This window comes from Hipposideros armiger, unplaced genomic scaffold (assembly GCF_001890085.2).
Source record: "Hipposideros armiger isolate ML-2016 unplaced genomic scaffold, ASM189008v1 scaffold_183, whole genome shotgun sequence".
Lineage (NCBI taxonomy): Eukaryota > Metazoa > Chordata > Mammalia > Chiroptera > Hipposideridae > Hipposideros > Hipposideros armiger.
Genome location: NW_017731533.1, coordinates 2,835,376 through 2,848,867, shown reverse-complemented (window position 1 = coordinate 2,848,867; position 13,492 = coordinate 2,835,376). Strand labels below are relative to the sequence as shown.

The 13,492-nt window shown below is 35.3% G+C and overlaps 1 protein-coding gene across 2 annotated transcripts in view; it reads right to left on the bottom strand.

Annotated features, from left to right (window-relative positions):
* ITGB1 (integrin subunit beta 1) overlaps window positions 1-13,492 on the bottom strand; it is a 53,634-nt gene that overhangs the window by 19,473 nt on the left and 20,669 nt on the right. For both annotated transcript variants that reach the window (XM_019652650.1, XM_019652651.1), the window contains exons 2-5: window positions 7,449-7,515; window positions 5,228-5,313; window positions 2,303-2,525; window positions 554-724 (exon numbers count right to left, since the gene is read on the bottom strand). In XM_019652650.1, the coding sequence (XP_019508195.1) occupies window positions 554-724; window positions 2,303-2,525; window positions 5,228-5,313; window positions 7,449-7,515 (547 nt within the window). The remainder of the gene's footprint in view (window positions 1-553; window positions 725-2,302; window positions 2,526-5,227; window positions 5,314-7,448; window positions 7,516-13,492) is intronic.

Genomic DNA, 13,492 nt, shown 5'->3' with positions numbered 1-13,492 from the left:
CAGTTCTCAAGTGAGTTAGGTTGTATTGGCAAATGTAGTAATATTAATTAATAATGAAATAGAATCTGACTACTCAACATGTTTATAAAATAAATCAACAAATGAATGAATTCCTGTAAAAACATGCATGCATTTCACTATCTGTGGTAGACTGTCATCAGCCCTCCATGTCTGTGGATTTCACATCTAAGCACTATGATGAATCCATGAGAAGGAAGTAATGTGTAGGCACACCTTGCTGCTGCCTATATGCAAATACTACACCATTTTATAGAAGGGATTTGAGCATCCATGCATTTTGATACTGCAGGGGGTCCTAGAACCAATCCCCGTGGATACTGAGGGATGACTATAATCTGTGTCAAATAACATGGTAGCATATGTAACAGAAGCACAGGAGGTGGAAATACTATTAAATGTGTGACAAAATATCAGTCCTCTAAGAAAGACATGGCTAAAAACTGGCCTATTTATCTCACAAGTATGTGGTGAAGAACAAAACTGCCAAGACTTTTATACAAATGACAATGATTAATTTTCTCAATATTCCTACCAATTCGGAAGTCTGAAGTAATCCTCCTCATTTCATTCATCAAATCTGTTCCAAGACTTTTTACATTCTCCAAGTCATCCTTCATTGAATAAGAAAGGTCCATTAAGTAGTAGAGATCGATGGGATAGTCCTCAGCTCTCTTGAATTTTAATGCAAACGTCTGTGGCTCCCCTAATTGAACAGATATTAGAAAATTACATTAGCTAGCCAGCAATGACAAAAACCAAATAAACTGTATTTAAAAGGTAAAAACAATAAAATGAAATGTAGTATAGCCACAATTTTTACAAAAACCTATGGGAATTCCATAGGTAATGCAATGGATGTGCATTCAATTTCATTCACAAATACTTAAAATGCCAGGCCGTGGGGGATGCATGATGAAAAAGACAACATCCCCAATCAACAGTAGACAAGACAGACACATAGTCAATTTATAAGTAGGATAGAGGAAAACAAGTAGATGGAACAACATATATGAGACCGGGGTGAGTAGGGAGGGCATATTATAGGGTACACCTGACTTTTTAAGAGATTGAACTTCTAAGTCAAGATTGTTCTGTTTAAAGGGATCCCATTATATGCAAATAAATAACAAAGTGATTTTTACTTTAGAATCTGGCAAAAAGTTTTAAAAATGACTTATAGAGTCAAAGAGATTTGTTAAGAAACTATAACAAAAATCTAAGAGAAGGACAATGAAGATCTGAACAGAAACAATGAAGGAAAAGAGGAGAGATTACAAGAGGTGTTGGGTATAATTCACTTAGGAAATATAGAAGAAAGAAGGTTTGGGTAAAAAATCATTAATTTTTAACTTGTAGATTTTCTCTATATAGATTTCTAGTAGGCAGTTGGATAAATTAGTTTGAAGTTTAAGAGAAAGGTCTGTGTTACAGTCTACAAAAGGTTTTAAAGCCCTCAAGAGGAAAACCAACAATCAAGTGGACTGCAAAGAGAAAGAAAGAAAAGACACAAAGAGGAGATCAGAAAGCAATGTTAAGAGATAAGAAAAACTAGGAGAGATGTCTTAGAAGCCAAGAGGGAGGGCATTTCAAGAAGCTCAAAGGTGTCAGCCACTTGGCACAGAAAAGTTAAAGAAAAAAGGCCCTGACAAGAGTCTACTAGGCTTGGTGGTTCAAGGTAATGGTAGAGCTTTCCCAGAACAGGTTCAGGAGTAGAAGTCTAACTGCATCAGGTTGACGAGTGGATGGGAAGGAAAGTCAGACACAGGGAATGTGCACCATTCTTTTGAGAGAAAGGGGTGGAAGCTGGAAGGAGTAGGAAGGGGGCTTCTATTTTCTTTTCTTTTTTTTATGAGAAATTGCCACAGACTCTTACAAAACCCTTAATTATTTTAACAACACTAAACAAATACAAAGAAAAAAATAGGTTAACATGTCTTTGTATTATGTAATTATACCAGATGATGGACATTTATTTTTAAAACCTATTAAATCTAATACTTTCTGAATCCTTAACAGAATTTACTTTGGACATTAGGCAACATTTATTATTATTTTGAGTATATGTGTTTTACAAATTATGTCTGAAACAAATTTCTAAAATTTAAAATATTACACATTTTACATATTAACATATTACACATTTGAGTGCCCATCTATATGAAAATGTCCCTCAACAGAAACTGGTAGAGGCTTATATAAAGTTGTCGAAAAGCTCAAGTACAAACAAAAGTATCCGATTTAGGTATTAGATATTAGAAACACAGAATTGAGATTTCTGTACCTGATCGTAATTGCAAAACCAACTGCTGTGGTTGGATCTGAGTGATATCTTCTGGCTGGAGCTTCTCTGCTGTTCCTTTGCTACGGTTGGTTACATTCTTATTTTTCTTTATTTCCTTGGAGCCTCTGGGATTTTCTATGTCATCTGGATGGCAACCCTTCTTTTTTAAGGCTTCTAAGTCGTCACATCGTGCAGAAGTAGGCATTCCTTCTTGTAAAAATGTCTAAATGACATATAAAATATAGGTATAAATAAAAAGTATTTTGAAAAAAGATAATGGTCAAATCTTTTACATAATCATAATTGCAAATATACAATTAAACTGTAAAAATCAAGTGACACATCTAACATACCGAATTTCTGGTTTTTAAACAAAATGCTCCCTGCATCCAAACCATAGTAAGTGCTCTTGTTTATAAACAAAATCTTTTCCTTCAAAGTAATACCTTTTTCACTTATATATTACTGGTCATTTATTTTAGTAATGCTTAGAACTGATCTAAGTACATATTTCAACTATGCCACCTTCAAATTCAGAAATGTAATCAAAGAAACTTCTTCAGTGAAATCCCTTATTTAGCATGGTTGACAACCACCAATAATGTATAGACCCAAATATCAGGCAGGTATTTTTTCCCAAAATTTTCCTTAGAAAAATCCTTAAAAGCGTCTCCTATTATGTAGCATTTTCTATCATACTATCTTTAAAAACTCAATGTTTACAGAAAACATGTTATCCTAAAGGCATCTTGATTAATGATGCTATTTTTAAAAAGACCAAGAAGTTTAGCAGATTTAGTTCTTGTGGAAGTTTGAAAAAAATTCAAGTATTCGCTATTACTGTAAACAAACCTTTTATTTAAAACAAACCTTATTTTAAAAATAATACAGTAAATGATTATATGACAAGGGTCAGGAATACATTTCCATAGGGTGAATTTTAAAAATAAAAAAGGTCCTAATGGTACCTAAATGGTACTTGTGGCTTGGACTAAAATTTCCAGTAACGACACAATTTCAAAATGTGTTATACCTTAAACAACTTAGATGGATATAAAATTTCATCGGATGACCGAAAAAACACCTTACTGAAAGCAAAAACACTACTTTAAAGATGTATGCAAAGATTATGAATAGAAGTTTTTCATGAAATGAGAGTGGGAGAAAAAAAAATGACTACGTATATATGTATGTATGTGTGTGTATCACTTACAGATGTGTACATATAACTAAATTATTACAATAGACATTTGACTATTTCATATATATCCCTAAAAATCTTATATTTAGTTGGCCAAACTTTTTTTTTAACCTTGACATTGGGAAAATGAGGGAACGCCTTTTATTTGGGGTTACTTTATGTTCACTTCTATATGATATTTATTATCTACCAATTTCATGGTGCTGTACATAGTGAGAATACTTAAATACGAAGAATACATAATGATTTTGCTCAGTTACTTTTAAAAGGAAACATAACCTTAAATGAGAGCATTTATGTAATTAGAGAAACAACTGGAAGGGAATGCCATGAGTCAAATGGTTCAAAGCTGCACTGCTTTTATGTATCATCAAACCTAAAATATAGGAGCCTGGTGCAGCATTACTTTCCAAGTATTAGTCAACCCAGGAAACTTTAAAATCATACGTCCAAGTAAACGAAACATATTCCAAAATAGCCTTTAATAATTTAAGAATGATGCCACAAAGATCAAAGGCTAAACTATTTAAAGAATAGTTTGGCTAGGATAACCCTCAACCCCAGACAAACTATAACCCTCATAAAATAGATGTTGTGCATAATAGCAGCTACCATTCATTTAGAACCTTCTAAGTGAAACTGCATTACGTTCAAGTGATTCTAATTCTTGTAACAACATAAAGTAAGCATTATCATGCTCATTTTCCAGATATAAAAACCATGAGTTTGGTTAAGTCAGCCTAGCCTGAGACAAACTCACAGTGCTCCCTATTTCCTTCACTGTCTGCAATTTGATTCCAAATACTATTTTTAGGAGAATAGAAAGTGCCATTAGAAAAATTTTGAAATAACAAAACAAAAACCTCTTATTTTGTCTTTCATGTGGTCAAACGACATTTGATCAGTTATGCCTACAAAATAGGCACTTGAAACGTGGGGTCAAATGCCTGAGTAAACAAAAGTAAGTTTTTGACTTTCTAATATTATTCACGCTGTACATAAATTATGTAATTATGTATCTTCAAAATGACTTCCCTTTACTTCCTGTTCTCATTCATTCATTCAACATTTAGTAAGCTTTGCGGAAGGTACCATGTTAAGCAATGTACAGAGGTGACGAAAGTGAATAAAATTTAAACCCTAACTTTAATGGGCTCTTACAAGGATGGTAATCAATTCTATATTAGTTTAACTCAAATATAATTAGGAAGGTTAATTTTAATTTATACCTCTGCCATCAGAAAAAGGAAAAAATCTAAAACAGTAAAACTAAATGGACAGGGTTTTAGGGGAAACTGTCCAATAGAAATATATGTTCCACAAAGATGAGCACAAATTATATAGTAAGTACAATAAAACAAAACAACAACAAAAAAAGGGAAATTAATTTTAATAATACATATAAAATATTAGTATTTCAACATTAATAATTGTTTTAATCATTAAGTCTTCGAACTTTGGTATTTAAGGCTTATAGCAATTCTATTTGGACCACTCATACTTCAAGTGCTCAAGCCACATATGCCCAGAGGCTACTGTGTTGAACACAGTACTATACAACAGAGTACTATAGACCATCACACAGTACAATACAAGAGTTGATGCTTCTCCGATAAACACTGATTTAAGTGAAAATTCATATCTAGTGCCTCCCAAGGATACAGTTTTGTGCAACACTAAATGACTAGGGAATAAATGGAAAGGACTTGTGCAATCTTACTTACTGAATTTGTACACCATCCACAATTTGGCCCTGCTTGTATACATTCTCCACATGATTTGGCATTTGCTTTTAAACATCTATTTTCATCTGTCAGGGGAAAATAAAATAGACCACTTAACTTGACGTTTCAAGAGAGAAAATAATGAAAAATCAAGATCACAGTGACAAATATGCAGTATATATGGCATTAAATATGAATATTATGAACCTTGTCACTAAGCTGATCCAGACCTACCCCAAAGAGAGGTGATTATGAAACACTTTGACACACAGCCATAAAAAGATACAGTTATCTTTCTTGTTTTCTATAGCGAAGACTAGGAACCGTTAATCTAACACACATTTATCCTTTTTTTCAAAGGCATAATTTCAAGATCTATCATGTTGGATGGTCATAATTGTCAGGTGTTTTCTTATAACTAGGTAAAATTATTTCTTTTTATTTAACGCATATTACCACACCCATACCCCGTAAGAATCTTCAGCAGTTTTCCCTTCATTTTTATTATGTTAAATACTTGAAAAGTCCATATTCATCCAATCTACAATCCCATGATTTCTCAGGCTCTATGTTCAAAGTAAGTCTTACATTTCTTTCTATCTACTTAAGTATCAGCATGTCTTTCATGTGATAAGTGCTGATATGGAATGTCTCCAATGTGTCTTTGCTGATTATGCTCACTATAGAAGATTAGAAAATACATAAAAGACAAAAGAAAAATCACCATAATCTACTCACTAAGAGATTACTATTAACAATTTTATATATTTCTTTCCAGTCTTTTTTTTTTATATAGATAAAAAAATAGTAAGGAAGCATGTATATACATAGACATTTAAATGAAATCGAGGCTACTCATTTTGTATACTACTTTTTATACTTTATCCTAAGTATTTCACTACAAATTCTTCAAAACTATGGCTTTTAATAATTACTTATTTCATACTGTACCTCATTTAACATAGGACAAATTTGTTTTCAGTTGCATGTGTACCGAGTTCACACATGCTCGCTTACATACACACACGAACCCCCGAACACATACATACACACACACACACACACACACACACACACACACACACCCCTACTCCGATGACCATTCTTATAATGTAAAACTGATTATTTCCTTATAAATTAAAAAAAAATACTGAGTATTAATATTGTAAAAATTCCCTATACACAACTAATTTCTACCCAGAAGTTAATATACAAATGTATACTCCCAGAAGCAGTATACAAATATTTCACCATGCCTTCAACAGCACTAAGTACATTTTTAATAAAAAAGTTTTTTACTCATTTAACAGGTATAAATTACAATATCAGCTCAATGGTCAGTTTCCTAAGGATTCACTTTTTCCTATTTTTACTGACCATTTGTTTTGTAAATTTTGTTTTGTCTTTTGCAAATTTTTCTATTATTAATTAATCTGTTTTAATTAGATCTCTATACATATTAGTAAAATTAAACTTTTATTTTCTCATTGTTGATGGTGTTTTGATGTACAGATATTTTGGGGTGTTTATGTTGTTGGTTTTATGTATTTGAAATTTATCAATATTTCCTTTATGGTTTCTTTTTTTTTCTGTGTATTAAGTCCTGCCTATCCTGGGATCAAATAATTGTTCTATACAGTGTTTTTTTTGAGATTTGGACAACAGAACTGACATTCCATTACTTCAGATGTGGATATACCATGGTTTATAAGTCAATTAAATACATTTTCACCTTTATTTTTTCATTCCTCTTCTAATGCCAATGTTTTGCAAGACTTTTTGATCAAAGAGCAGGAACACCTAGAAAGGCAACAGTTCCTGGTTTCATATTTTTAGACAGTAATGGATAGTTTATAATCTACCATTCTACACTTTTACTTTATTTTCTTTTAAATATATTACATGTTTTCACTTTATCTATGCTCAAACACTCTATTACATTCTCAAAAGATTTTTCTGTAGAGTATTCTGTCTTGTATTTTAGCATTTCACTGGCCAACCTGCCTATCATCATTCTGGGTGGCAGAGGTGAGGGGCGCCTGATGAAGGGCCTTACAGGCCATTGTAAGGACCTTGCGCTTTACTCGGAGTGAGATGGGGCTATTGCAGGGCTTTCAGAAGGAGTAGCATGGTCTGATTTAGGTTTTCCCAGGAACCTAACTGGTCAAAAAGCAATACCAAATACTGAAACGAAAAGACAACTAGGAATTTTTTTTTTTACCTGCTTGGCCAAATACATAGCAAATTGAACTGATCAGTCCAATCCAGAAAAACAGTTGTAAATTCATCTGAAATATAAAATATACAACATATTAATAACAAAAGAAAAAATACATTAAATATAAACATTCCCACTCACTTTAACTTGTTGATTTTATAAACATAATACCTCTCAAACCATTTCTTCTCCAACCCTTCTCCACACCCATATCATCTACCTTTCCTCCCTATTTACCTTATCTTTCACCTATATTAACTAAAATAACTTTCAGACCAGCTCCCCAGACTCCAGTCTTGCTTTTCTGCAAATCAAATATATTTTAACATTTAATTAACAGTGCTTCGAAAAAGAATAACAAAGTCAAGTATTACCTAACACCATAAAAGCTATTAACAGCCTTGTCCCATGGAATCTCTATTTCTAGTATCTCCCACGTCTCCCAGGGGCCAAACAGGGATAACCAGATGCCTCAGTCACATCAATACTGAATGTTAGTTTGAGCCAACTTGTCAAAATCCAGACTGCATCATCCCGTTACAACTTTTCAATAATTTTTCTCTTCAGGCTCAAACCGATATCCCATACAAGGCCCTGACTCAATTTTTGAGTTTGCCCTCTTATAATTATTTCTTTTTAAAAAAATCAACTTCGATGTATAAAATTAGTAAAATATTCAGTTCAATTCCCTATAATTTCAAGATCTACAAACTAGACCAAAAAAGGGGTGGGGTGGGGAGAGATAAGAGGACCTAAAAGAGGCTTGAGTGTCTTCCAGAATATCTAAAGTAAAATTATGTAATATTCTGTGTATTGAGCAGGATACCCTGAACTCCAGCCATTAATATATGTAGCTATTTTCTGTGAATCAAAGTTTTCACAATATTAATCTATACATTTCCAGAGTTGATCAAAGATGGCTATAGCCACAGGACAGTGACTCTATCCCTTAATTACTTACTACTCTTGGACTAACAGCCAGTCTAATAATTATGAGTAAATATCTGCCTCTCCCAAATACAAAAAAAGAAAGAAAACAACCAAATACAGACCCAAAAAGAAAGGTTAGCTTTACTAGCTATCAAATAAGTAGAAATTAAAGCAATATAAGGTTAGCAAGAAAAAAAAAAGTTTTTTAACCCAACAAATATTACTGCAGAAGGCTGAGAGAAACTAAATATAGCTCTGTGAACTAGTATAATTTTGGGGAAAATAATTTAATAACCTATATCAAAAACAATAAAAAATGTTTCTACCCTCTGGCTTAGTAATCTAGCTACTGGAAATTCACTTGAAGTAAATAATTTTAAAATTAATAATTTATAATAATTAAAAAATTAAAAATATAAAAATACACACATGCACATACACGTTCAGTACAGAACTCTAGTATATTTACAGTAGGTAAAAATGCAAACATCCTCTACCCAATAAACGGGAAATGGCTAACTGCATCGACTTGATGGACCTATTACAGTCATAAGAATAAAAAGACAAAGTAACATCAAAAGGTTTACAGAATAATTTTGGGTGCAAAGTACACATTAAGATGACAGGCATGTAAAAATAACCGTATATAGAGTAACCAAAGAGATCTGGAGATGACAAAGTTTAAGCATAATATAAAGACAAAGGGTTTATTTATTTTTTCTTCTTTTGGCCTTCTTAATAAAAACAATTATGTGAGGGTAACTATATAGAATTTTTTTCTTGGTAAATTTCCTTCATTTAGAAAAAAACATTTCTTTTAAAAACCTTCATCTTCAAGAGCTTACTACATTCTAGGATGCAATTCCTGTAGCTCTGAGACAGTGCTTCAAAATTGTCTCAGAGCACCCTATGATGCTTGCATTTTCCTCTGCTGGTAAATGCTGTTCGCCTTTCTCTGTTGGCTTCCCAGAAAAAAACCGATAGTAACTTGCATAGTCATCCACTTTGCAACTGTGCTCAGACCAGCAAGTTCTATTCTGCCAGGAGCTTCCAGTTTTGTTTACATATTACTTGTAATTGCATCCAAAAGACCAGCAAAAGCTGTCACAGAAGTGTGAAATGCCTAACAGTTCACCTTTTAAGGCCTGCCTAAAAGGTGTAATAAATCCACATGGACCACAATTCTAAGCAATTAAATAATGTTATCAATTCCAAAGCCATAACTAAAAGGACCTGGAACATTAAGACTCCTGAGGAAATGCATGACTGTGAAGAATGGAGCAACAGGGCAGTTTGTGCACGGAGGCCATATATGGACTGATGCATGTTTCCTCAGGATAATACTCAGGCTACTTTAAGGACCACTAGACTTCCTTAAGAAACCTCTTAAAATATTACACAATTCAGAGAATCACCACTAAGGTCAAGTTATTAGGTAACAGAAAATGTTTCTTAACAGTCTTAGGTCACACAGCTTTAAAATATTACTTTAAGTGCCATTGTCCTTTCCTTCTAGAAACTTTGACAAGCCAAAGATCAGCCTTCTGAAACCCTCAGGCCTCTGGAAGAGCTCCAAATCCATAAGCAGGCAAACCTAGGCTTTAGTGTTGAAGAACAGCTGAGAGAACAAGGACAACAGCTGGGAACAGCTCAAGGACAGATGTCAGCTCTCCTGTGACTGGTCAGTGTGCTGGCAAAAACAGAGGCACTGTCACTGGCTGGTGATGCCTGTAAAAGGCCAGGCTTTATTTCTGTCAGAAACAGAGAAGCCACAAGAGACAGAAAAAGACAGCAATTAAGAATAAAGAAGAGGGCCAGCCAAGTAGCGCGTTGCTTAAGAGCTGGCTTGGGACGCCAGAGGGCCCCGGTTCGAATCCACATGAGGGCCAGTGACACTGCCCTCCACAGCTAAGATGTTGAACAACAGCTCGACCTGGAGCTGGGCTGCCGTGAGTGGGTTTACATGGGCTACCGTGTGTAGCCAGCAGCCAGCGTGAGGGGCCAGCAGCCAGCGTGAGCGGCCAGCCAGCAGCCGTGAGTGGCTGTCCAGAAGCCGGCGACTGATCTGCCTCGCCCGGGAAGAGCGCAATGATGGTGCCAACTTGGGCCAGTGAAGCAACTTCCTCCACAACTAGACTGAAGAACAAACGACAGCAACTTGTCTATTCCCCTTCCCCCAATTCCCCAATAAAAATCTTAAAAAAAAAAAAGAATAAAGAAGAGCTATGAGGGCATCAAGGCTTAGAAAGGTTAGAAGTGGCCACCAGGCAAGTCAGCAGTCTAGAGCCCGGAAGTGAAGAGGAAGTGGCTTAGAAGACTCAACAGCCTCCCCTACCCACTCCTGACAGTCTTTAAAGGTACAGGACACTCCTACCGCACGTGTTGGGGTAGGAGGACACACCAACAGCTTCCTGTACTTCAAAACTCTCCTAAGGCAGCACTTCCCAAAGCGTGGTCTAGGGAATGACTGATGCCCATCCCAGGCCTAAAAACCACAATCTTGGGAGCTGAGGGGTTCTTACGGTGAGAAAAAGTGCCCTAAGGAGTTTTCTACCAATACCATTCCACACAGAACAGTTTATATGAGGGGCCAACAAGGAGAGATGCCTTCAGGTACTATTCTAATCCTATCTTGTGTCTTCTCTTCATAATCAAAGGTCTAGAAATAGTTATCTACACAGGTGTCCATTTTGTAACTCCTCCTCCCTCCTCATCCTGTATAATTGGCGTCCACTTGCCACCATGCATGTGAAACTGCTCTTGCAAAAGAAACTTCCCAGGCTTTAACTCTGCCTTCCTTCATTCAAAAATTTCTTGACTGCCTACAAAACACACTTAGGGAGACGCAGCAGTATACCACCCACAGAATTTGCACAAAGCCAACAGTTAATACATTTCACCACTCTTTCCTGAAACACTCTATTCCCCTGGACTTTATTGGTTTCTCTGGAAGTTCTTCCTCAGCCAACTAAGTCAGACTTTTGTGCCCTATCTGGAGATAAAAAGGTCATTATCTCAAGGACTTTTCAGTTCAAAGACAAAAATACAAATAATTAATTACAATGTGCTGTGATGGTTTCCATAATGAAGACAAAATGCACTAAGGACACTGAAATCTGCCTGAGCAAGTTCAGAGGCTTCATGGAGGTGGCAATATTTCAGCTAGAACTGCAGACATATAGGAAAGAGGTTGGCGAATGGAGAAAAATCTTCCAGGCCAAAGGTTTGCACATGCAAAGCTATGGAGTCCTGAGAAGAATTATATTCAATAATTACTTCTTTTCAATCTTATCTCTAAACATATATGTTTCAGTGACTAATTCCCCCCGCCTCAAAGGAATTGTCTTACTTTTTCTATCTTTAAAGGGCAAAAGCTAGAAAAAATATATTTATATGGTATTTGTAGTTAACTCTGGTCGGTGAGATGAGTGATTATTTTATCCCTGTAATTTTCTACAGTAAGTATAAATTATGTTAAAATCTTAAAATATCATAAAGGCCAAAAAGAATCTTGAAGTACTCAAGTATTTCTGAAGCTTAAATTATAAGTTAGGAAAAAAAACAAAAACCAAGACCAGCAAGGCAGGAAGAGTTACGTTACACGAGCCTTCGATGCTACGCTGAGTTTAGATTCTATTCTACATATAGCAAGGAAACTGAAAAACATCGGGTCATGACAACATACTCGTATATATGGCAGAAAATTAGTAAGGTAGAGGATGAGTGGCAAGATATGAGCCACAAGACAAGTACAAAATTTAATGCCAAGGTTCAAATAAGGTGACCAACATCTGAATTCAGATAGTTAACAAAGGACAAGAAAACAAACTAGCGATTAGGAGGTAGCAACAGTAGGCTCCGATGGTTGTTTAGATAAGGGTGAGAGAAAGAATCATCCCTTTCAAATAAAGAAGATAGAAGAAGAATGAAGTTAGGGGAGAAAATGATGGTTTGTTTTAGAAATGTGGGCTGTGAAATGCCAGTATGAATCTAGGAAAATACCAACTGGTAAATTAAGACACAGGGGTCTGGATCTCAGGAGATATACATCAGGGTTAGACACATACCCGAGAGCTGTCACTGTATACTACACAGGTGACAATGAAATTAGGAAAATGGGTGTGATTGTGAAGAAAAGAATTCTTAGAGAGAGAGCTGAGGGTAAGACTTAGGTGAAGACACAGGAAAGAGAGAGTACAAGTACATGATGGAGCCAGGCCTCCTTGGAGCAAAGAAGGATGGCATCCAGCATACAAGGGGGTGTATCACCTTAAAGAGAGGTGCAGCATCTTTTCTGTAAGTCAAGGGAGGAGAAGAAGCTGAGAGCATTCACACATGATAGCCTATGATTTTTCTGAAATAGGAAGTAAGGTGGGGCTAGAGGTTCAAGAAAATTAGGAAGGTATGATAGGATTATAGAGCAATGCTGAGGGCCCAGCAGGTAATGACATCCTAATTTATAAAGGACGTAACATTTATAACACTCATTTCATTTCACTTGAAAATACCTGTTAATATCCGTCTTCCCTGATGGGTTCTAGGCTCCCAAGAAGACAGGGCCTTGGTGTATCTTATTCACTTATAGCATCTAGAAGTGCGTGGCACAAAATTAGTGTGCAATTATTTTTGCTTAACTACATTAAACTATATGACGTTTTTTCCGACATTATTCAGAAGCTTATGAAAAAGTTTCTCAGATCAGTGAATGTGCAGATCCTCCTTTAACAGAAAGCAGTGACTATGGATACCCTAGTGATAACAATTTTCAATTCATTTAAGTGTATTTAAGCCAACTTAAAGCTAGATATAAAATGTCTCATGCTCCTGGCTCTTATACATTATGAGCCAAAATTAATTTACACATACAACCAAATATAAACATAGGCACTGAAATAATTACTGTTATAATCCAGATGTTGGTTGTTCATTATAATTATTAGCACAAAAGCACAAAATTATTTTTAAAAATCTGGTAGAAATGCTCAAATCACTGAGACTGCCTCCCATGGGTCCTCAGATGCCAATCTGAAATCACTGAATGAATCCACTGATTCACAGAGCAAGTGCAGAAGGAGGGGCAAGGTACACCAAGAAGCTGCACTGACAAAATGGTACCA